The 27,565-nt window shown below is 37.5% G+C and overlaps 1 protein-coding gene across 1 annotated transcript in view; it reads right to left on the bottom strand.

Moving 5' to 3' along the window:
• LOC117326025 (ergothioneine biosynthesis protein 1-like) overlaps positions 1 to 7,792 on the bottom strand; it is a 29,059-nt gene extending 21,267 nt beyond the window's left edge. Inside the window, exons 1-2 of the mRNA XM_033882605.1 lie at positions 7,705 to 7,792; positions 3,148 to 3,302 (exon numbers count right to left, since the gene is read on the bottom strand). Of these exons, the coding sequence (XP_033738496.1) occupies positions 3,148 to 3,224 (77 nt within the window). The 5' untranslated portion in view covers positions 3,225 to 3,302; positions 7,705 to 7,792. The remainder of the gene's footprint in view (positions 1 to 3,147; positions 3,303 to 7,704) is intronic.
• Between the last annotated feature and the right edge of the window lie 19,773 nt (positions 7,793 to 27,565).

Below are 27,565 nucleotides of genomic sequence, written 5' to 3'. Positions count from 1 at the left end.
TACCTAACACTATAGTATTGTACCTAACACTATAGTATTGTACCTAACACTATAGTATTGTATATATAACACTATAGTATTGTACCTAACACTATAGTATTGTACCTATCACTATAGTATTGTACCTAACACTATAGTATTGTACCTAACACTATAGTATGGTACCTAACACTATAGTATTGTACCTAACACTATAGTATTGTACCTAACACTATAGTATTGTATATATAACACTATAGTATTGTACCTAACACTACAGTATTGTATATATAACACTATAGTATTGTATATATAACACTATAGTATTGTATATATAACACTATAGTATTGTACCTATCACTATAGTATTGTACCTAACACTATAGTATTGTATAATATAACACTATAGTATTGTATATATAACACTATAGTATTGTACCTAACACTATAGTATTGTACCTAACACTATAGTATTGTACCTAACACTATAGTATTGTATATATAACACTATAGTATTGTACCTATCACTATAGTATTGTACCTAACACTATAGTATTGTATAATATAACACTATAGTATTGTATATATAACACTATAGTATTGTACCTAACACTATAGTATTGTACCTAACACTATAGTATTGTATATATAACACTATAGTATTGTATATATAACACTATAGTATTGTACCTAACACTATAGTATTGTATATATAACACTATAGTATTGTATATATAACACTATAGTATTGTACCTATCACTATAGTATTGTACCTAACACTATAGTATTGTATAATATAACACTATAGTATTGTACCTAACACTATAGTATTGTACCTAACACTATAGTATTGTATATATAACACTATAGTATTGTATATATAACACTATAGTATTGTACCTATCACTATAGTATTGTACCTAACACTATAGTATTGTATATATAACACTATAGTATTGTACCTAACACTATAGTATTGTACCTAACACTATAGTATTGTACCTATCACTATAGTATTGTACCTAACATTATAGTATTGTATATATAACACTATAGTATTGTACCTAACACTATAGTATTGTACCTAACACTATAGTACTGTATATATAACACTTTAGTATTGTACCTATCACTATAGTATTGTACCTAACACTATAGTATTGTATATATAACACTATAGTATTGTACCTAACACTATAGTATTGTACCTTACACTATAGTATTGTACCTAACACTATAGTATTGTATATAACACTATAGTATTGTACCTAACACTATAGTATTGCACCTTACACTATAGTACTGTACCTAACACTATAGTATTGTATAATATAACACTATAGTATTGTATATATAACACTATAGTATTGTACCTTACACTATAGTATTGTACCTAACACTATAGTATTGTACCTAACACTATAGTATTGTACCTAACACTATAGTACTGTACCTAACACTATAGTATTGTATATATAACACTATAGTATTGTATCTAACACTATAGTATTGTACCTAACACTATAGTATTGTACCTAACACTATAGTATTGTACCTAACATTATAGTATTGTACCTATCACTATAGTATTGTACCTAACACTATAGTATTGTATATATAACACTATAGTATTGTATCTAACACTATAGTATTGTATATATAACACTATAGTATTGTATATATAACACTATAGTATTGTACCTAACACTACAGTATTGTATATATAACACTATAGTATTGTATATATAACACTATAGTATTGTACCTAACACTATAGTATTGTACCTAACACTATAGTATTGTATATATAACACTATAGTATTGTACCTAACACTATAGTATTGTATATATAACACTATAGTATTGTACCTAACACTATAGTATTGTATATATAACACTATAGTATTGTACCTAACACTACAGTATTGTATATATAACACTATAGTATTGTATATATAACACTATAGTATTGTACCTAACACTATAGTATTGTATATATAACACTATAGTATTGTACCTAACACTACAGTATTGTATATATAACACTATAGTATTGTACCTAACACTATAGTATTGTACCTAACACTATAGTATTGTACCTAACACTATAGTATTGTACCTAACACTATAGTATTGTACCTAACACTATAGTATTGTACCTAACACTATAGTATTGTACCTAACACTATAGTATTGTATATATAACACTATAGTATTGTACCTGACACTATAGTATTGTATCTAACACTATAGTATTGTACCTAACACTATAGTATTGTACCTAACACTATAGTATTGTATATATAACACTATAGTATTGTACCTAACACTATAGTATTGTACCTAACACTATAGTATTGTATATATAACACTATAGTATTGTACCTAACACTATAGTATTGTATATATAACACTATAGTATTGTACCTAACACTATAGTATTGTACCTAACACTATAGTATTGTACCTAACACTATAGTATTGTACCTAACACTATAGTATTGTACCTTACACTATAGTATTGTACCTAACACTATAGTATTGTACCTTTCACTATAGTATTGTACCTAACACTATAATATTGTACCTAACACTATAGTATTGTACCTAACACTATAGTATTGTACCTTACACTATAGTATTGTACCTAACACTATAATATTGTACCTAACACTATAGTATTGTACCTAACACTATAGTATTGTATATATAACACTATGGTATTGTACCTAACACTATAGTATTGTACCTAACACTATAGTATTGTACCTAACACTATAGTATTGTATATATAACACTATAGTATCGTACCTAACACTATAGTATTGTACCTAACACCATAGTATTGTACCTAACACTATAGTATTGTACTAGCTAACAAAAAGACCTGTCAATTGGATTACACTTTCACACCTCTGGGTACATACAGTATACACTTCCCTGGTCGTTTGTCTGATGAGATTAACACTGAAATAGTATACTTCAATCCAACACTGGTTCATACAAAAGGTTTTTTTTCACACAGAGTCTTAATTACCAAGCCTGAATGAAACCTGAGTGAATGACAGTATAGATGTAGGTTAGTGATATATTTCTTATTTCCTATCTAGGATCCTCAGACATTTTTACACAAAGAACCTGAACTTAAAAACATTAATATAACCTACCTTTTAGTACAGCAGGTCAGGTCTGGAGGACGCAGAGAATCAAACGTCAGCTTTCCGGTCAAGATACTCAAGGTCATGACTGGAGGTCAGGGAAATCCGACTCTATAAGGTGATCGTGAACGTTAAGGTGATCTTGGACTCAGCACAAAACTACCCTGTAATAAACAAGCGTACAGTTAGTGTTGCATGCAACGCGTCCTCCATCGGCAATTAAATTTTCTAACATAACATAGACCTCGATAGCAATGAACAGATGTCTCATTTTTTAAAACTTTTCTAGCAATGATAGCAATGAACAGCTATATCATTTTAACAATCATTTCTTTATTATTTCAAGAAGCTGAGTGTGAAATAAGAATATGGTGATTAAAAACCTCTTTCAGTGACAGTGACCTTCGCAGTTGACCTTTTGACCCCAAACATACAATACCACTAAAACATAAGCTAGCATTGTATGAAGTTTAAGCTCAAATCCATCAATCCTTTCTGAAGTTATCATAATTTGTTTTTTTAGCAAGTGACCTTCATAGTTGACCTTTTGACCCCAAACTTAATCCCACTCTACCTGGTCATTGAAACTTATGCAAACAGCCAATGTCTTTCTCAACTCCCTGGGGATCACCGGCGCTGCCATTTCGGCACTTATGGCTCACACACAACATTTCTTGCACTGTCCTATCACATATTCATTTACAGTCCAGTTTAGGAACACAATAGAGTAAAATATATTATTCATGGATACAACACAGCGCCTGTGGTGGAACTCAACCTAGTGACCCCTAGGTCACATAGCCCAGCATCCTACCATTAGACCAGTGTCATTCTCCCAGTGTTTCTCTAGATCTATATCCCTTTGGAAACAGTTAAGATTATGGATACACACCAATTTTTTGCACTTAATTGCGGCTCTTGGCAAAAAGCTGTTCTTCCATTTTATAACTGTGCTATAGGAGGGCTTAATTTTAGAGGATATTCCCCATGTTGTTGAATCACTGTGTAACATCCTTCCATAATTTCAAGACAGTGTCTTCTTTAATTTCATATCTCCCCATTTTCTTCTGTATGATGATGTATATGCCATACCTGCTAATGTACCCCCTCCCATATTGTAGCTAAGTATCAAAGTTTGAGGAGTGCTTAATTATTTGTGAAAAATAACAAAAGTAGACATAGTTCAAATTTTTTCTGATGTTTTATCAATATTTTTTTTATATTGGTCTGGCATCATATAAAAAAGTCAATAACATGTCATAGTAATTCGGACTAAAGTCAACACAATGATCTTAGCCCTTCTATTAAAACACCTCTTGAATGCATGTACATGGCCTATTGTTTTGTCGGAGGACAAATTTGATTGATATTTCACCGTTATTTGTGTATACAAGTGTAAAATAAATGAAAGATTTTGGTCTTTCTTATAGTATCAAATACCACGAGATATCTATACATGAAAATTTAAAATTTCAAAAATGCTATAAGTGATATTTTTTCATCCCAGGTCAAATTATGACTTCAAATTGTTATAATTAAAATACAGTAATTAATTACCTTAATTTGATACATGAATTTCTACATTTAATGAAACTGTAACATTTCAACATTTTTTTTAATTGATGACATATTTTGCTAGAGCCCGAGCTGACACTCCATACTGATGTTATTTATTTCTCGGGGTAAAACGGTATCCATGACATCAGCCAAATAAGATTCAGAAATTGGATACATCATAATTAGAATGCACATGTAGATGTATTATAAATGGAACTGAATATTTACCCTACCTTTTAGCATATTTTTCTCCAAATGTCGGTGTCTGTGTACTGTGATGACCAGAGAACTTAACACACATCAATTAAAATCGACCACCTGCAGAATAGCTAATACACAAGCAACTGTGACCAACGGACAGATATCTATTCAGGACCGGTTCAACTCTACGAAGATCATGACCTATGTATACCAAAATGAAATAGGGCATCGAGACATTCATTAATAATGACTTAATAGGCCTATAAACAGGTCTCTGTTTATACTGTAACAATGGTCAGTCCACGTGACCCCTAGGCCACGAGTGACCATGACCCGCCATATTTTTACAGATAATACTCGTTATCGCTGTTTTGTGTGTGTGCTGTAAGTGTGTGGCTGTTTGTCTGCTGGGAAATAACAAGCCAAAACCCCGTCAGATAAACACATGTTTTCACGTCATGCGTAACCGGAATTATTCGTTATTTCAGCTGTTTCCAAATTACATAAGATAAATTTATGTAACAGCACGCATCCAAATCGCCCCATCGTGTATGTACATGTACACACGTGTCTCACACGTGTATTTTGACTAGACGCACCATGCATTGTATTGCTAATTCAGTATTGTTTTGGTAAGCAGATGTCATTTTGTTACATAAGCTGGCTAACTTGTCAGATAAGAGGTCGACTTACCTTCTCAGAAGGCCGCAACAGAAATTACATTCGTCAATAAGAGAATTGTTTATATCGTTCCACCGCGTGGGTGTGCCGGCCTATGGCATTCATTGGTTGGTTCTAGTACATGCCCCTAGATTTTGAAGACACACCCCCAAACCGTCGAGGACCTAACATAATGTATTACGCATTGATGCATAAGGTCATTAATTTGCATATTTATATATGAACGACATGTAAAGGTGAGCATTTGGAACGTACAAATGAAAAAAAGCACGTGCTAGTAAGTCAGTCGAGAAATTCACCTCTAGCAGGCTAGCGATCTTTGTATACATTCACGATCTTGAAGTATTTTGGTTTCGGTAGAGACAATCTGAGGATCAATTAAATCAATCAACACGCAGATACGTATATAGTGCTGTACATTTAATTGTAGGTACATGCATACCTAATATATAGTACTGTACATTTAACTGTAGGTACATGTATACATAATATATAGTACTGTACATTTAATTGTAGGTACATGTATACATAATATATAGTACTGTACATTTAACTGTAGGTACATGTATACATAATATATAGTACTGTACATTTAATTGTAGGTACATGTATACATAATATATAGTACTGTACATTTAACTGTAGGTACAAGTATACATAATATATAGTACTGTACATTTAATTGTAGGCACATGTATACATATTATATAGTACTGTACATTTGATTGTAGGTACAAGACTACATGTATACATAATATATAGTACTGTACATTTAATTGTAGGTACATGTATACATAATATATAGTACGTACTGTACATTTAATTGTAGGTACATGTATACATAATATATAGTACTGTACATTTAATTGTAGGTACATGTATACATAATATATAGTACTGTACAGGTAGTTGTAGGTACACGTATACATATAGTACTGTACACAGGTACATTGTACAATGTATATATATAATATATGCACTCAGCTGCAATGACGTAGCGTTTTTTGCTGTGTAGTTTTTATCGGTTAATGACTAGTATACGTTACGTACGTCCCATGGCTAGTGTGAGAGAGTACATTAGAGTAATCGGATCACGAGCTAACCGAACATGTGCTAGTTGACCACGTGTGAGAAATTATACAATGTGTAACCTTAAAAGTTTTAAGCGTAATTTACCCTATGACCTTGAAAATTAAGATAATTTATACAAGAAACTTTACAGTATTCTATCCTACAATGTAGTTTAAATTACTGCTGGTAAAGTATCAAATCTCTGGGTCTTTTGAAATTTGATTATAGATATTTATTCTATATATTTGACCCTTGTGACTGAAATTACGACTTGACCTAGCTATGACTTTGAAATTACGACTTGACCTATTCACAAGCGTCAAATATATATACAATATATGTATAAAAATAAAATGGAAACGTCACAGCACTGTATAGCAGATACCTTTTTTTTGTACCTACTGGTCTGGCTCTTCTAGAACTTTAAAAAGATTCTCAAGGCATTCTTAACTACTTGACCCATATGACCTTGGGAAAAGGTCAAGGTCATTTATATGAGGAAGCTTTATAATCACTGGTAAAATGTCTTGAGAAGAATATTCTGGAATTTTCAATGTATTTCACACCAGTGACATTGAAAATGTGTACCCGGGGTCATAGGAAAATTTAAAAGATCTTCAAAGTGATCTTTAACTATTTGACCCATGTTACTTTGAAAATAGGTCAAGGTCGTTTATATGAGAAATCGTTATATAACTGCATCCCAGGTACCTGCTGGCGAAATACCGGACCTGTTGGTTTCCTAGAACTTGAGAGGATTCTCAATGGGGTTTTCCTAATTGATTCTTCGTTGCCTTGATCAAAGTATTTTTTTATCGGAACATACAAAATAATGAAGGAAGTTTTTGGAAGATTTTACAAATTTGAATCTCCCTTGCATGATAATCTTCCAGAACAGATCTGGTTAAAATCAATCTAAGCATTCGGAACTAGTATCATTTTGGGGGGAAATGACAAACGGACAACTAATCAAACATATTATATTTGTCTCAGTTTGTTAACTAAACTGAGACATATGATTTTGACATATAGATGATTGTTTGAGAATCAACTTACCTTGTATATCGTTCTGACCTTACGATCCCGTGTACAGTATATATGCGTGTGCCCGTGTGACAACGCCACCGAGTAAACTTGCTTTTATATATGACTGGGATGTATTAGATTTCACAAGCTTTTTATTACAAACGCACTCACTCACGGTCGAATGAACACGGTGTACTACACGTTCTACGCTCTGAGTAGATTTCGCAAGGCACGCAAAAACATAGTTTATTCTTGTGTATAAATAGTAATCAATTGTGATATGTTATTGAAATTGTTTTAACTTATAGTGTCTCATAATTCCAATGTGGAATGGACGTCAGATTCTAGTGGTGTATGGAGGATGTGTTGAAAAACACTTTAATAAAAATATTTGATTGATTGATGAAAAATATGATATGTAAAAAAGCCACAAAATATACACCAGAAAAATAAAAATAAGCGAACAATGAGAGAAAAAATTACAGATTAATTGGTCAATAAAATGTGCCCGAAGGACACCAACAGTCAAGGTCATATTGGGACAGGTGTCTAGGTGGATACCACAACCAAGGTCATATAGAGACGGTTGTTAGATGGACACTAACAGCCAAGGTCATATGAGTACGGATGTGAAGTGGACACCAAGAGCCAAGGTCATATGGGGACACAAACAGTCAAGGTCATATGAGGAGGGATGTGAAGTGGACACAAACAGCAAAGGTCATATGAGTACGGATGTTAAGTGGACACCAACAGCCAAGGTCATATGAGGATGGGTGTTAATTGGCACCAACAGCCAAGGCCATATGAGGACGGGTGGAAAGTGAACACCAACAGTCAATGTCATATGAGGAGGGATGTGAAGTGGACACCAACAGCCAAGGTCATAGAGGACGGATGTTAATTGGCACCAACAGCCAAGGTCATATGAGGACGGGTGTGAAGTGAACACCAACAGTCAATGTCATATGAGGACGGATGTTAAGTGGCAGCAACAAACAGAAGAAAGCAAAGCAGAGAAAGAAAGATTTGACAGGAAAGTTAAAAGATATATATGATTAAAGTGTTGCACACTTCAAGGTCTCCTGTCACAGTATATGAAGGGAGACATAAGAAACCCGTGACTTCACAATGACCCACTTTTAGTCGTCTTGATATCCACATGCAGTAGGATCCAGCGGGCAATATCCATGGGCTCTCAAATAGCCCATATATCCTACAATGGTGGTAGTGGTGTGGTTGGGAGATGGAGGGGTTCAATAATTCGTCCCCTTCCTTATATCATGAGATACAGCAATGACATTTTCTTTAAATGGTCTATATTCTCCAATAAATTTCGAAGACAAAAAAAGCGGACGGAATAGTTTATATAACAGTTATCTGCGTGTAAAAGTCAGTCAGGACGGGACCTATGTATTTAGTCGGTCAGGACGGGACCTATGTATTTAGTCGGTCAGGACAGGACCTATGTATTTAGTCGGTCAGGACGGGACCTATGTATTTAGTCAGTCAGAACGGGGCCTATGTATTTAGTCAGTCAGAACGGGGCCTATGTATTTAGTCAGTCAAGACGGGACCTATGTATTTAGTCAGTCAGGACGGGGCCTATGTATTTAGTCGGTCAGAACGGAACCTATGTATTTAGTCGGTCAGGACGGGACCTATGTATTTAGTCGGTCAGAACGGGGCCTATGTATTTAGTCAGTCAGAACGGGGCCTATGTATTTAGTCAGTCAAGACGGGACCTATGTATTTAGTCAGTCAGGGCGGGGCCTATGTATTTAGTCGGTCAGAACGGGACCTATGTATTTAGTCAGTCAGAACGGGGCCTATGTATTTAGTCGGTCAGGACGGGACCTATGTATTTAGTCAGTCAGAACGGGGCCTATGTATTTAGTCAGTCAGAACGGGGCCTATGTATTTAGTCGGTCAAGACGGGACCTATGTATTTAGTCAGTCAGGACGGGGCCTATGTATTTAGTCGGTCAGGACGGGGCCTATGTATCAGGACGGGACCTATGTATTTAGTCAGTCAGGACGGGGCCTATGTATTAAGTCAGTCAGAACGGGGCCTATGTTTCATGGCGGGACCTATGTATTTAGTCAGTCAGAACGGGGCCTACGTATTTAGCCAGTCAGGACGGGACCTATGTATCTAGTCAGTTAGAACGGGACCTATGTATTTAGTCAGTCAGGACGGGACCTATGTATCTAGTCAGTCAGGACGGGACCTATGTATCTAGTCAGTCAGAACGGGCCCTATGTATTTAGTCAGTCAGAACGGGGCTTATGTATTTAGTCGGTCAAGACGGGACCTATGTATTTAGTCAGTCAGGACGGGGCCTATGTATTTAGTCGGTCAGGACGGGGCCTATGTATCAGGACGGGACCTATGTATTTAGTCAGTAAGGACGGGGCCTATGTATTAAGTCAGTCAGAACGGGGCCTATGTTTCATGGCGGGACCTATGTATTTAGTCAGTCAGAACGGGGCCTACGTATTTAGCCAGTCAGGACGGGACCTATGTATCTAGTCAGTCAGGACGGGACCTATGTATTTAGTCATTCAGGACGGGGCCTATGTATTTAGTCGGTCAGGACGGGACCTATGTATTTAGTCAGTCAAGACGGGACCTATGTATTTAGTCGGTCAGGACGGGACCTATGTATTTAGTCAGTCAGGACGGGACCTATGTATTTAATCAGTCAGAACGGGGCCTATGTATTTAGTCGGTCAGGACGGGACCTATGTATTTAGTCAGTCAGAACGGGGCCTATGTATTTAGTCAGTCAGAACGGGGCCTATGTATTTAGTCGGTCAAGACGGGACCTATGTATTTAGTCGGTCAGGACGGGGCCTATGTATTTAGTCGGTCAGGACGGGGCCTATGTATCAGGACGGGACCTATGTATTTAGTCAGTCAGGACGGGGCCTATGTATTAAGTCAGTCAGAACGGGGCCTATGTTTCATGACGGGACCTATGTATTTAGTCAGTCAGAACGGGGCCTACGTATTTAGCCAGTCAGGACGGGACCTATGTATCTAGTCAGTTAGAACGGGACCTATGTATTTAGTCAGTCAGGACGGGACCTATGTATCTAGTCAGTCAGGACGGGACCTATGTATCTAGTCAGTCAGGACGGGACCTATGTATTTAGTCATTCAGGACGGGGCCTATGTATTTAGTCGGTCAGGACGGGACCTATGTATTTAGTCAGTCAAGACGGGACCTATGTATTTAGTCGGTCAGGACGGGACCTATGTATTTAGTCAGTCAGGACGGGACCTATGTATTTAGTCAGTCAGAACGGGGCCTTTGTATTTAGTCAGTCAGAACGAGACCTATGTATTTAGTCGGTCAGGACGGGACCTATGTATTTAGTCGGTCAGGACGGGCCCTATGTATTTAGTCAGTCAGGACGGGACCTATGTATTTAGTCAGTCAGAACGAGACCTATGTATTTAGTCAGTCAGGACGGGACCTATGTATTTAGTCAGTCAGAACGAGACCTATGTATCAGGGCGGGACCTATGTATCAGGACGGGACCTATGTATTTAGTCGGTCAGGACGGGACCTATGTATTTAGTCAGTCAGGACGGGACCTATGTATTTAGTCAGTCAGAACGGGACCTATGTATTTAGTCGGTCAGGACGGGGCCTATGTATTTAGTCGGTCAGGACGGGACCTATGTATTTAGTCAGTCAGGACGGGGCCTATGTATTTAGTCGGTCAGGACGGGACCAATGTATTTAGTCGGTCAGGACGGGGCCTATGCATTCAGTCGGTCAGGACGGGGCCTATGTATTTAGTCAGTCAGAACGGGGCCTATGTATCAGGACGGGACCTATGTATTTAGTCAGTCAGAACGGGGCCTTTGTATCAGGACGGGGCCTATGTATTTAGTCAGTCAGGACGGGACCTATGTATTTAGTCGGTCAGCACGGGACATATGTATTTTGTCAGCCAGGACGGGACCTATGTATTTAGTCAGTCAGGACGGGACCTATGTATTTAGTCAGTCAGGACGGGACCTATGTATTTAGTCAGTCAGTACGGGACCTATGTATTTAGTCAGTCAGAACGGGACCTATGTATTTAGTCGGTCAGGACGGGACCTATGTATTTAGTCAGTCAGGACGGGACCTATGTATCAGGACGGGACCTATGTATTTAGTCAGTCAGGACGGGACATATGTATTTAGTCAGTCAGGACGGGACCTATGTATTTAGTCAGTCAGAACGGGGCCTATGTATTTAGTCAGCCAGGACGGGACCTATGTATTTTGTCAGCCAGGACGGGGCCTATGTATTTAGTCGGTCAGGACGGGACCTATATATTTAGTCAGTCAGGACGGGACCTATGTATTTAGTCAGTCAGGACGGGACCTATGTATTTAGTCAGTCAGGACGGGCCCTATGTATTTAGTCGGTCAGGACGGGACCTATGTATTTAGTCAGCCAGGACGGGACCTATGTATTTAGTCGGTCAGAACAGGGCCTATGTATTTAGTCAGTCAGGACGGGACCTACGTATTTAGTCGGTCAGGACGGGGCCTATGTATTTAGTCAGTCAGAACAGGGCCTATGTATTTAGTCAGTCAGAACGGGGCCTATGTATCAGGACGGGAACTATGTATTTAGTCAGTCAGAACGGGGCCTATGTATCAGGACGGGACCTATGTATTTAGTCAGTCAGAACGGGGCCTATGTATCAGGACGGGACCTATGTATTTAGTCAGTCAGAACGGGGCCTATGTATCAGGACGGGACCTATGTATTTAGTCGGTCAGGACGGGGCCTATGTATTTAGTCAGTCGGGACGGGACCTATGTATTTAGTCAGTCAGGACGGGACATATGTATTTAGTCAGTCAGAACGGGGCCTATGTATCAGGACGGGACCTATGTATTTAGTCGGTCAGGACGGGACATATGTATTTAGTCGGTCAGGACGGGACCTATGTATTTAGTCAGCCAGGACGGGGCCTATGTATTTAGTCAGTCAGAACAAGACCTATGTATTTAGTCTGTCAGAACGGGGCCTATGTATTTAGTCAGTCAGAACAGGGCCTATGTATTTAGTCAGTCAGGACGGGACCTACGTATTTAGTCGGTCAGGACGGGGCCTATGTATTTAGTCAGTCAGAACGAGACCTATGTATTTAGTCAGTCAGAACGGGGCCTATGTATCAGGACGGGACCTATGTATTTAGTCAGTCAGAACGGGGCCTATGTATCAGGACGGGACCTATGTATTTAGTCGGTCAGGACGGGACATATGTATTTAGTCGGTCACGACGGGACCTATGTATTTAGTCAGCAAGGACGGGGCCTATGTATTTAGTCTGTAAGGACGGGACCTATGTATTTAGTCGGTCAGAACGGGGCCTATGTATCAGGACGGGACCTATGTATTTAGTCAGTCAGAACGGGGCCTATGTATCAGGACGGGACCTATGTATTTAGTCGGTCAGGACGGGACATATGTATTTAGTCGGTCAGGACGGGACCTATGTATTTAGTCAGCAAGGACGGGGCCTATGTATTTAGTCTGTCAGGACGGGGCCTATGTATTTAGTCAGTCAGAACGAGACCTATGTATTTAGTCAGTCAGAACGGGGCCTATGTATCAGGACGGGACCTATGTATTTAGTCAGTCAGAACGGGACCTATGTATCAGGACGGGACCTATGTATTTAGTCGGTCAGGACGGGACATATGTATTTAGTCGGTCAGGACGGGACCTATGTATTTAGTCAGCAAGGACGGGGCCTATGTATTTAGTCTGTCAGGACGGGACCTATGTATTTAGTCAGTCAGAACGGGGCCTATGTATCAGGACGGGACCTATGTATTTAGTCGGTCAGGACGGGACCTATGTATTTAGTCAGTCAGAACGGGACCTATGTATTTAGTCTGTCAGGACGGGACCTATGTATTTAGTCTGTCAGGACGGGACCTATGTATTTAGTCGGTCAGGACGGGACATATGTTTTTAGTCAGTCAGGACGGGACCTATGTATTTAGTCTGTCAGGACGGGACCTATGTATCAGGACGGGACCTATGTATTTAGTCGGTCAGGACGGGACCTATGTATTTAGTCGGTCAGGACGGGACCTATGTATTTAGTCTGTCAGAACGGGGCCTATGTATTTAGTCGGTCAGGACGGGACCTACGTATTTAGTCAGTCAGGACGGGGCCTATGTATTTAGTCAGTCAGGACGGAACCTATGTATTTAGTCAGTCAGAACGGGACCTGTGTATTTAGTCAGTCAGAACGGGGCCTATGTATTTAGTCAGTCAGAACAGGGCCTATGTATTTAGTCGGTCAGGACGGGACCTATGTATTTAGTCGGTCAGAACGGGACCTATGTATTTAGTCGGTCAGGACGGGGCCTATGTATCAGGACGGGACCTATGTATTTAGTCATTCAGGACGGGGCCTATGTATTTAGTCGGTCAGGACGGGGCTTATGTATTTAGTCGGTCAGGACGGGGCCTATGTATTTAGTCATTCAGGACGGGACCAATGTATTTAGTCAGTCGGGACGGGACCTATGTATTTAGTCAGTCAGGACGGGACCTATGTATCAGGACGGGACCTATGTATTTAGTCAGTCAGAACGGGGCCTATGTATCAGGACGGGACCTATGTATTTAGTCGGTCAGGACGGGACATATGTATCTAGTCAGTTAGAACGGGACCTATGTATTTAGTATTTATACCCATACAGAATGTACAAGAAAAAATCGATATTGAACTTTTATCATTTTAACAGTCTGTTGATTATTTTCTTACTTTTTAGAGGGTTTATTTAGTCAAGGAAGTATACAGCGAAATGTTCACCTGTTTGAAGGTAGTAGTAGTATTTATTTACTTTGACAGTACTGTTTTTATAAAATCAATATAAGGCAGTTCGATTGATGATGTCAGCCTACTCAAATTCAATAGTGTCTCTGCAAAGCTGTATCTACCAGCAATCGAAGTCCGTGATATGTTTACTTGATATAGGAACAGGGAACTTCCTCTTTCTTTTTTTAATTCTACGAGCCACGACCGTATACAGTAGTAAATCATATACAGGTACAATATATTTATGGTTTTCACTTTTCAGGTAAGTCTTAACGACAAGGTCAAAACTCCTCTAGACAAAATGTCTCCGTCTGTAGTTCTAAGTTCTTCATAACTGGCGTTATCTCCTACTGAAATTCTCTAATTCCTCATTATCTTTCGAGGCTGGACTAGGAAACTACAAACAAAATAAATCTCTTTAAAACTTCTCAAGCTTTGCCACAACAAAACTTGCATAATCTTCCCCTGTTGAAGATTCAAGAGCTAGGTAGAACTATAACTACCCGTGAAAACTAAATAGAACAATAGTCGCCATACTTTTGATAGGTTGTCTGTGTTTATCAGACATGCAATAATCGGTATGACGTGTATGTTTCGCAAACTTGAGTCAGGAATATCTTATCCATTATTAGGTATCATCCCGTCTGTCTGATACCTTTACAATGCCGCAAAATGACGTCCTAATCGTGATAGCGCCATTTCCGGTCAGCTATCGGATGCACAACTCTTAAGGCAGGAACATATAGTAATGCAGTAAAAGTGAAGAAGAGTTTAGTCGGACATGATTCACGGTAGTTGATCATGATTAGAGGATAAATCATTTAATATTCAAACCAGAAACATTCCAGATCAGTCCTCCATCGAAACTACACGTTACATCAACCGGCTCTGTAAACCTGATCAGGCAAGTTTACATGCACATAAATACATACTTTATTAATCAATACAGCTGGTCATTCTGGTCTTAATTAATCAATTAATCAATTAACACGAGTAGTGGTATATATGCTAATTACATTTCTTTTCTGAATAAAATACTACGTAAAGTATTCCGAGATGAAGCAAAATGAAAACAAAAAGATATTTATGACGTCATCAAAGGTATTATCAACTATGACGTCATGAATCTATTCTGTCATAATATAATCACGTGATATACATAGAAACACGACCGCGACACCTTGGCAGTAGGTGTTGTGACATTTTCTTATGAAAGCGAAATGATCGGCTCTACGTTTCAATATGCATGTTCCTGCGTCACTTCCGTCGGCAAATTTAGCGGGAAATGTATGATGACGGGCGGGTATTTGCATCTGAGCGCGCAGCAATCCCGGGCCACTTTATGCAAACTTGCCCGACCTTTGCCCAGATGGGTGTGTCCCCGACACATGTGGTACATATTGGGGGCACTCTTCATCTTATACGGGCTGCTCAACCTTATAGCGATCAGTTGGCTAAGGAAGGTCGGCGGTGCGGGTACCAAATTGAGGCGTTCCCGACGAGGCGTCAGTAAAATGGTGGATCGCGCATGTACACGGAAGGTTACACGAAGGGGAACAGTATACGGCTAATTAGGATGTAGGTAAGTTGTATCGTCTACATCCGTATTGTTACTTAAGTTACTGTTTTAAGTTAAGTTTTATGTGATAACTGATTTCGCCGTAGGCTTTACGACGGACTCCAGCATGATTTAAGTCACACGACGGATGTCGGCCTCCGGCGTAGCTTACATGACAACTGATACGACGAGCGTCATACTTTATCGTAGTTTACACGACGGGTACCTCATTATGACGTAAATAACACGACGGTACCTCAGTATGGCGTAAATAACACGACGGGTACCTCATTATGGCGTAAATAACACGACGGGTACTTCATTATGGCGTAAATAACACGACGGGTACTTCATTATGGCGTAAATAACACGACGGGTACCTCATTATGGCGTAGATAACACGACGGGTACCTCATTACATCATAAGTTACACGACGGTACCTCATTACGATAAAAGTTACACGATGGGTAGCAGACTTCAGCGTAATTTACACGACATGTACCTCACTACGCCATAAGTTGAACGACGGGTACTGTAGCATGACTCAATATGGTGCAATATTTGAATTGTGTTTTCATTTCATTGATCAAGCTTAAATCAATTGAATTTGTAAAAAGAAAAGAAAAAAAAAGCGCGATTAAGAATTCTGTGTTTTGGCCGTGTATCGAGTTAAAATGCAATACTATACCTGGTTTGACAATGCATTGTTCTACCATCAAGCCCGGGCGAATACGAATAATGCTATTGTTACGACCATGTTTTGCTATGATTACGTCTTTTCATACATTGATAAAACTTCTTTTGAACTTTTCAAATACGGGAATGAACATGTACATGTGAAATGTGAGAGGTCTCCTAACCTAGTTGTACAGGAAATCGGTCTGGTGAGTTGTTAAGTGTGATGTTATGTAAATTACAAACAGCAACACTCGTCTAAGGATTTCAACGATCAACAATTTTACTTCACTACGCCACACTTTGTGTGGAACAAGATATCACATTTATACACTGCAGTGATTCACATATTCTTAAACACGTTGTTTATTTCTGTAGCCGCTTTACTTGTTTTTCAGGCGATTTATGGCTGGATAGACGGAAGGAAAACAGAAAGAAGCACATACTGGGCATATTCAAAAGTGAAATATATACTTGATAAATATCTATGTAATATTGTTAGAAATCACAAATAAACAAACTTTTTTTTAAAAATTAAGAGTCAAAATAAATTGTAAACAATTATGTCCTTTAATCCAAAATATGTGTAATCCATTTCATTGAAATCAAATTAAACGAAACAAACTATATTGATTTATCCGACTTATCGATTTTTTTCGACGTTGCGAAGAGACGTTCATGTGAAATGTTTATGCTGGATCTTATGACAGTTGACCATGTGAAGAGCCGATCTTGTTAAAAGTAGACCTTTTGAAGGGCGGACCTTGTTAGAAGTTGACCTTGTGAGGAATTTTGCAAGGTGTCGACTTTGTGGAAAACATCCTTATTACCTCAACGTGCACATTCTGCTCGCGCCGATATGCCTTCTAGTTTCGTTGTCATTATTCATGTTCCTGTCTGGGAACGAGACTCAACCCAGATTTGACCTAGATTTACATGTCGGATGTCATTGAATCAGAAGACGTTTGCCATTCAGAAACACCTGGTCTAATTCGTGTACATTTGTTTTTTTATAACTTGATTTTTTTCTAACGGTCTCCATGGTATTTGGTTAATATTTAATCTTGGTTTAAAAGATTCTGAGTTAAAATTAACACTTTGCCACCCTCCTGCTCCTCCGTATAAAGCGAAACGTCCCTCTAATCCTGTTGACGGCCATAGAAGCCTCTATCATACACCCATATTCTTCCGTTAGAGACATTCGAAACATTTTGGCACAAACTTTGTCGGTCATTTGACCAGGAAGAACCCGTTCGCTAGATATATTTGTTATTAACGACAAATTTAACATACATATACATGTACATATTTTTCAATATCTTTCCAATTTTACAATACATAAGAGATTTCGTAATTGACGTTCCTGGCCCTGAAAAGTCAGGTACCCAGTTAATTGATGTACCAGGATACTTTAAAATCCCCTCAAGTTTGTTTTATAGAGAATGAATAGGTCACAATAGGACTTCCCTGTGAAGCCCATGTACAAATTTGAAATGCTTTAGAAAACTACCACACTTAATAGCATGAGTCATTCTGACGAACCAATTCCTGAATTTGAAACATTAACTATTTATGAATATAATATTCTTGAATCGTGATACCTAATATGTACAAAGTATGTTTGTTTAATGGAATTTCGAGTATTGACATAAATACCCCCCACCATCTCACCCGATCATTTACCGGTATGGATTCTCCTAACCGAGTTTAGCCGTCAGGTGTTCGAGTGTAATCCTTCACTCTGTTGTTTTGTTGATACCTTGGGTAGACAGACACTGATTATAGTATTGTTTGTCTGGTTATCGACGGACAAGGAACGTTTAAATTTAAAAAAAGGATTGGACGATTAGGTGTATATTTATATGTGTAACTAAGTTGTTTGGCGTATGTAGAATCCTGTACATTTAAAGGTACTAATTATTCAAAAACTGAAATACGTCAAATATAGATCTGTGACCTATTTTTGATAACTGACATATCGCTTCACCAAGGTGAAAACGTGCCCCAAGTTAAAAAAGTTTCAGTGACGTGTAGTTTGGGAGATTGAGCCCAGACAAAAACATTTCCTTGTGGTATTGCTGTCAGTATGTGGAAATGAGGACCCCCCCCCCCCCCCCCCCCCCCCCCCCCGTGCTTTTCACGTAAATTTGTGTGGCCATTTCATTCGTGCTTAATCGTGCCTGTGTTGTGCTGTCTGAGTCCAAGATTTGACCGACCCAATCACATACAACGTCATGAAATGTGACGTCATACGTGGTAGCCTAACCAACACCGAAGTCTGAAATTGTCTCCCGGCCGAACCTACTACAGACATTGCCTGTCGCGCTATTGTTGAGACGGGTATACTTTCCCAGTCCACATCCTGTGTCGTGGTTCTCCTTTTGGTACCTCAATGAGGGCAAATGCACTACCTTTGACAACTTTGTGTTAATGACAACACACAGTACAAAGCTTTGCTGTGACGATGATCAGCATAGCGCCAAAATGACGTCATAGTAACGCAATAGTACTCGATCAGAATCCTCGCTACGGTGGATTTATGTGATGTTGAACAATCACGTGGTGTGATCTAGACTGCATCTATGCGCCCATAGATGCAACCCAGATTAACATCCGGGCACCGAGAGACTGCGGCGCAGTAGCTATGGAGTAGCGCATTTTCCTGACAGATTCAATATTACCAAAGTGAAAATGAGCAGAACCCATTGTAGTCTATGTACCGAGACATCAAATTAATCGCCTCTAAATACGGAACACATAGACAAAACGGGTCCTGTAAAGTATCAACTTATCTTTGGGTTTGATTTTATAATTTAATCCCATTTGGAGCTCTCACACCGTAGATTGGTTTCTTTTTTGAATTTGTAATTTTACGGCAGCCGGTGGGTGTCACACGAATAAATTTTTATATCGGTTATTACGACCTACATGTCTTGTGATTACGACTTATATTATAGTAATTACGGGTTTAGGTATGACAGGAAAGCACGTAATGAGGAAATAATTAAGTCATTATAACGACATACCGAGTCGTTACTTTGTCGTAATAATGATGCAAAGTTGCAAATACTTCACGTGACATGGAAGGTTACTTGGGTACGTTTGCATAAACTTGTTACGGGACATCTGAATAGCAAATCCAGTAAAAACAGATATTTTACATGCCTAAAAATTTCTACTATGGTGCAAATTAACAGAAGTAACATTATGAACTTTTAGTATGTATCATTACAAACCGTGGGACTTGCTGTTGACATGTAGTTTGTTCAGCTGTTTGAAAATTTCAACAAAATAGGCGGAAAATGCATGTTTCATGGGACATAACTAGCTCATTTGTGCCACATATAGTGCACAAAATAGCCATGTCTTTTTTTCACAAAAGTCTTGACCAGATTTGACTTTATACTAAGATGGCGGTTGTTAATATTATAACAGAAACATGGCATTTCAAACATAAAAAATGCGCTCTCAATAGACACTACCAAGAACAGTAGACATGGTAAGAAGACTGTATTAGGGAGAAAAGTTCAACTGTAATAAATGAGTCTGCACTCCTGATTAGACTGGATTATCTGCCTTAGTACCATTTCTCTCCACAAGGCGGCGTTCATAAAATAAAACTGTTAAAAAACTGTCGATCCATTAGAACTCTCTAGGCTATTTCTTTTTCACCAGTAACCGAAACACTTAAAGAATTAGAGATAATAACAGCATCATCCAAGTACATCTCTCTAGTCTTAAAGGTCCCGATTCTATTTTTAATCTATATTTATTATTTGCGCCACAAAACTAAGACGGGTCCAGAAATAAACAGAAGGAATCCATGGTTACAAGTACAGGACATAAGGGGTGCGATACGATCAGGAATAATTAACAGATTGTCATGAAAATTCACATGAGTGATCTTTGCTCCATCATGCATAAGGGGTGCGATACGATCAGGAATAATTAACAGATTGTCATGAAAATTCACATGAGTGATCTTTGCTCCATCATAATGCTTTTTGCTGATTTTCCCACGGTAACAAGCTGTAGGCCTACTCAAATGTACTCAAAACGTAGGTATGACGTTGGATAATATGGTTTCATATCATGCAGGTTATACACTGATACGGATCTATAAACATGTTATTCATCTGAAGTTATAAATACCTTAACAGTCGAAGACATATATCCGACAATGTGTGTCTGTGAGAATTATCAGCATCCAAGCATGTTCATATTTTATCTTGGCAATAAATTGGCGATTCTTATGAAACCATCTTGACGTGTCTGGTCTTCCATGCAATTTTAACGCGTATCCGGATACGGCTCTTGGTATGGCTATTTATAGAAACATCATATTCATTTATAAACACATCAGGATATGTACCGATTGTATGCATACTCATATATACGTTGAATTTTATAAGCATGATTAAGCTGTATTTGTAACGGAATAACATCGCAATGCGCATTCAAACAAACATATAGCCAAATGTGCATTTTAACGATGATTTTTTTTTCCTGTCGGTAAGAAATTGGGAAATTATTTGGTTAATTTTTATTTAGTTTAATTCTATTTCATTTCTATGTTTCGTCAATTACGAATACTGCTTCCCTCAAGAACTATAATACGTACAAGTAAACATGAGCATTTTCCGTGCGTGACGGTAAAGTCAGTTAACTGACGAGTACTAGAGAGGATGTTACGAGGAATATTGTCAAAAAAATGACGACAGTGATATATTATCATTTAAATACCCCCTGGTGAGTTGTCATTTAATAATTCTCACTATTTATATAACACTTATACCCCAGTTATGGCTGTTTACATACCAAGCCAGATCAAAATTTGACAACAGTAAATAGTTCGCACTTTAAAGACATTTACGGAGCATGTCTTTGATGAATAACTTTCTACGCTGATTTTCATTCATTTAAACTGTAATGTAAGTTAGGTAATATAAATAACTTCTAAAACTCTTCTGAATTTCCCTCTTCGGTGATTTTGAATTACACAATCCTTATTTAATTATGAATTATGTAATATGATAAATGTTTAACCCTGATGTAATTATCACCTGATAAGTCATTACCTATTGCGGTCGTCTTTTGTCGGTCGCCATAGCTTGTCCATACATGTCTTTTAAATCGTCATACCGTTTTAAACTTTTTCTTTAAAAACCCTGACAAAATTAATTAAAATTCTGCGTTAGTCTTCATTGACCAAAGGAGGGATTTCCCCTCGAAATGGCGGATTTGATTTGGTGGCATGAACAATTTTGATTCTGACCAACCCCAGCGACTAATGTGGGGGGTCCAAATTGGATAGATATTCAAAATCTTCTTCAGACTCTAATATGCTGGAATCAAATGCTCTTTATGGATAGCTAATATTTTAGTTGCATATCAATATTGTTAATTAATCATTTATTTAGTTAATTAATTAATCTATTAATTAATTATCTTTTGATGATAATGGATGATTTTGAAAGATACGAAAGTAAAAAGAACCTTCAACTATGATTTGATAATACAGTATGTGTCGAATGGAATGAATATTAACTGCATCACACAACTGTTTCGTCCTTCTAGGACTCATCACTGATGCTTGGGACATCACACAGCTGTTTCGTCCTTCTAGAGCTCGTCAGTGATGTTACAGACATCATACAGGTGTTTGGTCCTTCTTCTAGAGCTCGTCACTGATGCTAGGGACATCATACAGGTGTTTGGTCCTTCTAGAGCTCGTCACTGATGCTAGGGACATCATACAGGTGTTTGGTCCTTCTAGAACTGATTACGCTAGCGGTAAAGCACGGATTTTTTATACATGAAAATCAAAATTGGTCTTAACAAATGTTTGAATATAGAAAATGGGGATTTTCAAACATTGATCAATTTTAAAAGAGCTGGAAACGTGCGAATTTTAAGAACTGAGCTATTGCAAAATGACAAGTCGCTAATAAAACGCAATGATGAATGAAGTAACAGCCGACCTCCGTCTACAAAGACATCAGCCGCTATATTTAGACGTAATTACACAAGGAAGTAGTACGTTTCCAAGAAATGAATCTGATCAAAAATCTGACTAAATATAAAAAAAAAAATAGAAAAAAGTTGTGATGGTAGTCCTATTCTGGGACCTGTGAACGAACATATGTGGCTTTTGAAGCCAGGTCAATGATGGCCCGACCTGATTCAGATAAAGACAGCTTTATATAGAGACCAGAAATCACTTATGTATCTATGTGTACGAATCTGTCATGTATGCATAGCCCAGACCCAAAAATCACGCTCTCAACGCATGATCAGAAGTTCCACTGGAACGGAAACGGGAGTTAAAATTTGTACTTTAAAAATGCATACCAGAAGTTTTTTATCCTGTATCTTAATGCGATATCTGGAGGCCATGACTTTGTACTTCTTTAAACTTGAACGAAGAGTTTATAACATATAATACTACATAGAAGCTTAATTGTACTTCATAACACAACCAAGATTGTGTACTTCATATATCCAGCATATGACTTTGTACGTCATAAACACAACAAAGAAGACGTGCTTCATAATGTGTTACAAGAGAAAGATATCTATCAATAATACCTGACAGTTTCTCAAAAACATCAGCTGAAAAGCAAAAGGCACACAGCGACTTCTAAATAACTGTAAGATATTTTTCTAAGGTTTTACCTGTTCGAATCAAATATAGAAGAAGGGGAAAAAGAAAAGAAAATTACCAGGCTTAGTATCTGTTATAGCCCGATAACATTACATTCTGTTTTACATAGCCGTACGTGACACTTTGTGCATAGATACACCTAGCTGTCAGTGGAATGTGCCTAAAGACACACTTGATTTCTGCATGATGATAAGCAACCTTAACAATCGTTTATATGTACATGATTTGTTAAAAAAAAAATTAAGTAAAAAAGAAAAGAAAAAAAAGAACATTCCAGGCACGTTCACGTTGATCCAGCTTCAAATAGATAGCTTGTTCATACATGTCTTTTAAATCGTCATACCGTTTTAAACTTTTTCTTTAAAAACCCTGACAAAATTAATTAAATTCTGCGTTAGACTTCATTGACCAAAGGAGTGATTTCCCCTCGAAATGGCGGATTTGATTTGGTGGCATGAACAATTTTGATTCTGACCAACCCCAGCGACTAATGTGGGGGGTCCAAATTGGATAGATATTCAAAATCTTCTTCAGACTCTAATATGCTGAAATCAAATGCTCTTTATGGATAGCTAATATTTTAGATGCATATCAATATTGTTAATTAATCAATTATTTAGTTAATTAATTAATCTATTAATTAATTATCTTTTGATGATAATGGATGATTTTGAAAGATATAAAAGTAAAAAGAACCTTCAACTATGATTTAATAATACAGTATGTGTCGAATGGAATGAATATTAACTGCATCACACAACTGTTTCGTCCTTCTAGAGCTCGTCACTGATGCTAGGGACATCATACAGGTGTTTGGTCCTTCTAGAGCTCGTCACTGATGCTAGGGACATCATACAGGTGTTTGGTCCTTCTAGAACTGATTACGCTAGCGGTAAAGCACGGATTTTTTATACAGGAAAATCAAAATTGGTCTTAACAAATGTTTGAATATAGAAAATGGGGATTTTCAAACATTGATCAATTTTAAAAGAGCTGGAAACGTGCGAATTTTAAGAACTGAGCTATTGCAAAATGACAAGCCGCTAATAAAACGCAAGGATGAATGAAGTAATAGCCGACGTCCGTCTACAAAGACATCAGCCGCTATATTTAGACGTAATTACACAAGGAAGTAGTTCGTTTCCAAGAATTGAATCTGATCAAAAATCTGACTAAATATAGTGACTGATGTCTTAGGCAGCAATCAGCTGTTTTACCTCTGCATGAATTGTACAAATGACACACATGATATTAACACCTTTTACAAAAAGAAATGACAGATATACAAATGTAGGCCCTAGTGGTGCCAAAATGAATCAATTCAATTCATTTATTGACTTTAGGTCTATGACCTATCAGTACATAAATTAATATACATGTATATATATATGTATATATATATATATGAATACAACATGTATTATAATAAAATTACAAAACGTAATTGACTTATTATAATTAAATACGGAAACCGATTAATCAACATATGTACTATATTATGAGGAATATTAATCAACCATATTGTCTACTGGCAACATCAGCAAAAAGTACATTGTATTCCACTTAATATAAATCTTACAAGGGCTGCGCCCAATCACAGAATTGATACTAATTACAATACACTGTTACAGAATAAGGATTCTAGGAGAACTTTTATAACAGTCAGTCAGAGAGACATTGAAAAAAAGTATCAGATAATACCATTTGGTAAACACGACAGACGGACACCGGGAGGTTCAACAACTATTAGTACACTATTATGCAATAACATGTTACATCAAAACTCAACACCTACACAAACCGAGTATATTTACACAATTCTGCAACTAAAAGCTTCTTTGATAAATCTTCCTAGCAAATTCAATTCTTTATGACTAATTGTGTTCAGTAATTCTATTACTTTGAAGACTGAAGGTTTTTTCCTCTAAGAGTTGAATATTTTTGACATACGAGTAAAAAATGAAATTCATCCTCAACTTCTAAAGAATTACAGTTAATGCAATACCTATGACACCTGGGAATATTCCTATACCTTCCTGATTCTATAGCTAGATTGTGTGCTAAAAGTCTCAATTTTGTTATCATTTTTCTCAATTGTCTTGGTAATGATTTGGTGAGGTAGAATTGCAGTGTTACTTTATTAACCATATGTTTGTATAGATCACATTTACTCGACATTTGTAATGAGTTAAACAATGTCTGAGAGGCCTGGTCATTAATTCTTTCTTTTATAATAGGCATATAAACAATATCAGAAGGTAACTGACGTAACCATATATATCCAACTCCAAGTTCAAATAATTTGTGCTTCACATGCTGTTTTGGATTCTCTTTCTCAATTTCCATGTAGAGCAAGTTGTAAGCCTCTCTTAGTATACAATTATCAGAATTCAACAATTCAAACCAAAATTTTAACATTCTATTAAGTTGCATATTCTTCAGTGGGAGTCGCCCAAGTTCGATATAAATCGTAGCGTTACAGGTAGATTTTTTAACGCCCAGTAAGTTTTTACAAAATTCTAAATGTACCTTTTCAACTTCCAAAGCATTATGAGTACTCCATACTTCACAGGCATAGAAAAGAATACTGCTAATATAAGTATCAAACAAATGCAACATAGTTTTTACATTTAAGTTCAAATTATTACACTTTGAACGTAGGGCAAAAAGAGCTTTACGACCTTGTTCGGCTAAATCAAACTCTAATATGCATCTGTTTCGTCCTTCTAGGACTCGTCAGTGATGCTATGGACATCACACAGATGGTTTGTCCTTCTAGGACTCGTCAGTGAAACTCGGGACATCATACAGCTGTTTGGTCCTTCTTGGACTTGTCAATTATGCTAGGGACATCACACAACTGTTTCGTCCTCCTAGGACTCGTCAGTGGTGCTATGGACATCACCCAACTGTTTCGTTATTTTAGGATTCGTCAGTGGTGTTAGGGACATCACACAACTGTTTCGTCCTTCTAGGACTCGTCAGTGGTGCTATGGACATCACACATCTGTTTCGTTATTTTAAGACTCGTCAGTGATGCTAAGGTCCTAAAGTGTTGATACCTAAGAGGCGGCCGAGAAAACTACGAAATAGTTCGATATACATGTCATAGCCTGGATGAGGAGGTGCACTGGCCCCACAATTCAATATAATTTTTAATATTGCATTTTAAAAGAACGCCAAGTACGTGCGTATATTCTGAACTTTATACTATTTACATGAATCAAAATGTTACGACAAATGTGATATGTTGGTCAATTTGATACAGCGAAAAGTTGATGCACGCTGCGTTAGGCCACTAAGTATCTAGCGAATATTTATGCACACATATATACTAGAAGTTCATTGCAGAATGTTAATATGCTGTGGTTGCGCAAAATGTCATAACCGCGCAATAGGCCCGAAGGGACAGCAGCGAATTAATATCCCAATGAAATTTTAACATCTGTGTCCCTTCGGACCTAGTGCGCGGTTATGAAATTTTGCGCAACCACAGCATATTAACATTCTGCAATAAACTTCTATACATGTGTGCATAAATATTCGCTCGATACTTATTTTCGCGCTATATAATTAATGACCGCGAATACATAGCAAAATTAAACACACCGCGAGTATTGCCAACTGTTCAGTATGAGCCCCTTTAAACCAGTTCAGTTAAGAAGCTATTTAGTATAATATGTATGATATATGCCGTTCCTGTTACTGAATTCATACCAAACTGGGCCAATTACATATGTTTTATATATTCTTTGTTATTGCTGGTCGGTTACCTATGATGGTGGATTATGATGTCTAATCTATATGAATAGTACCTCCAGGTTTCGTTAACGTCCTATAGTATTAACACCTAAGAGCCGACCGAGAAAACTACGAAATAAGTCGAAATTCTTATGACTATTAACATAGGTTTATAATATACACATGCATTTGATGTTCTTCTTAAGTTATCCTCACCAAACTGATTAGAATAGGACTGCGTGAATCTTCCCCTCATTCTTTAAAACATTTTTGAAGCCCAATTTCATTGTTCCTACTTTGATTTTTGTTTCCTTAGCATCAATGACCGACATCTTGGAAAAACGAAACTACAGTATACTGTACAGCATATCTATTCATTCGTATACACTGTCTA

Source organism: Pecten maximus, chromosome 4, assembly GCF_902652985.1.
Source record: "Pecten maximus chromosome 4, xPecMax1.1, whole genome shotgun sequence".
Taxonomy (NCBI): Eukaryota; Metazoa; Mollusca; class Bivalvia; order Pectinida; family Pectinidae; genus Pecten; species Pecten maximus.
Note: the sequence above shows the minus strand (reverse complement) of the source record. Positions and strands in the feature narration are given on the sequence as shown.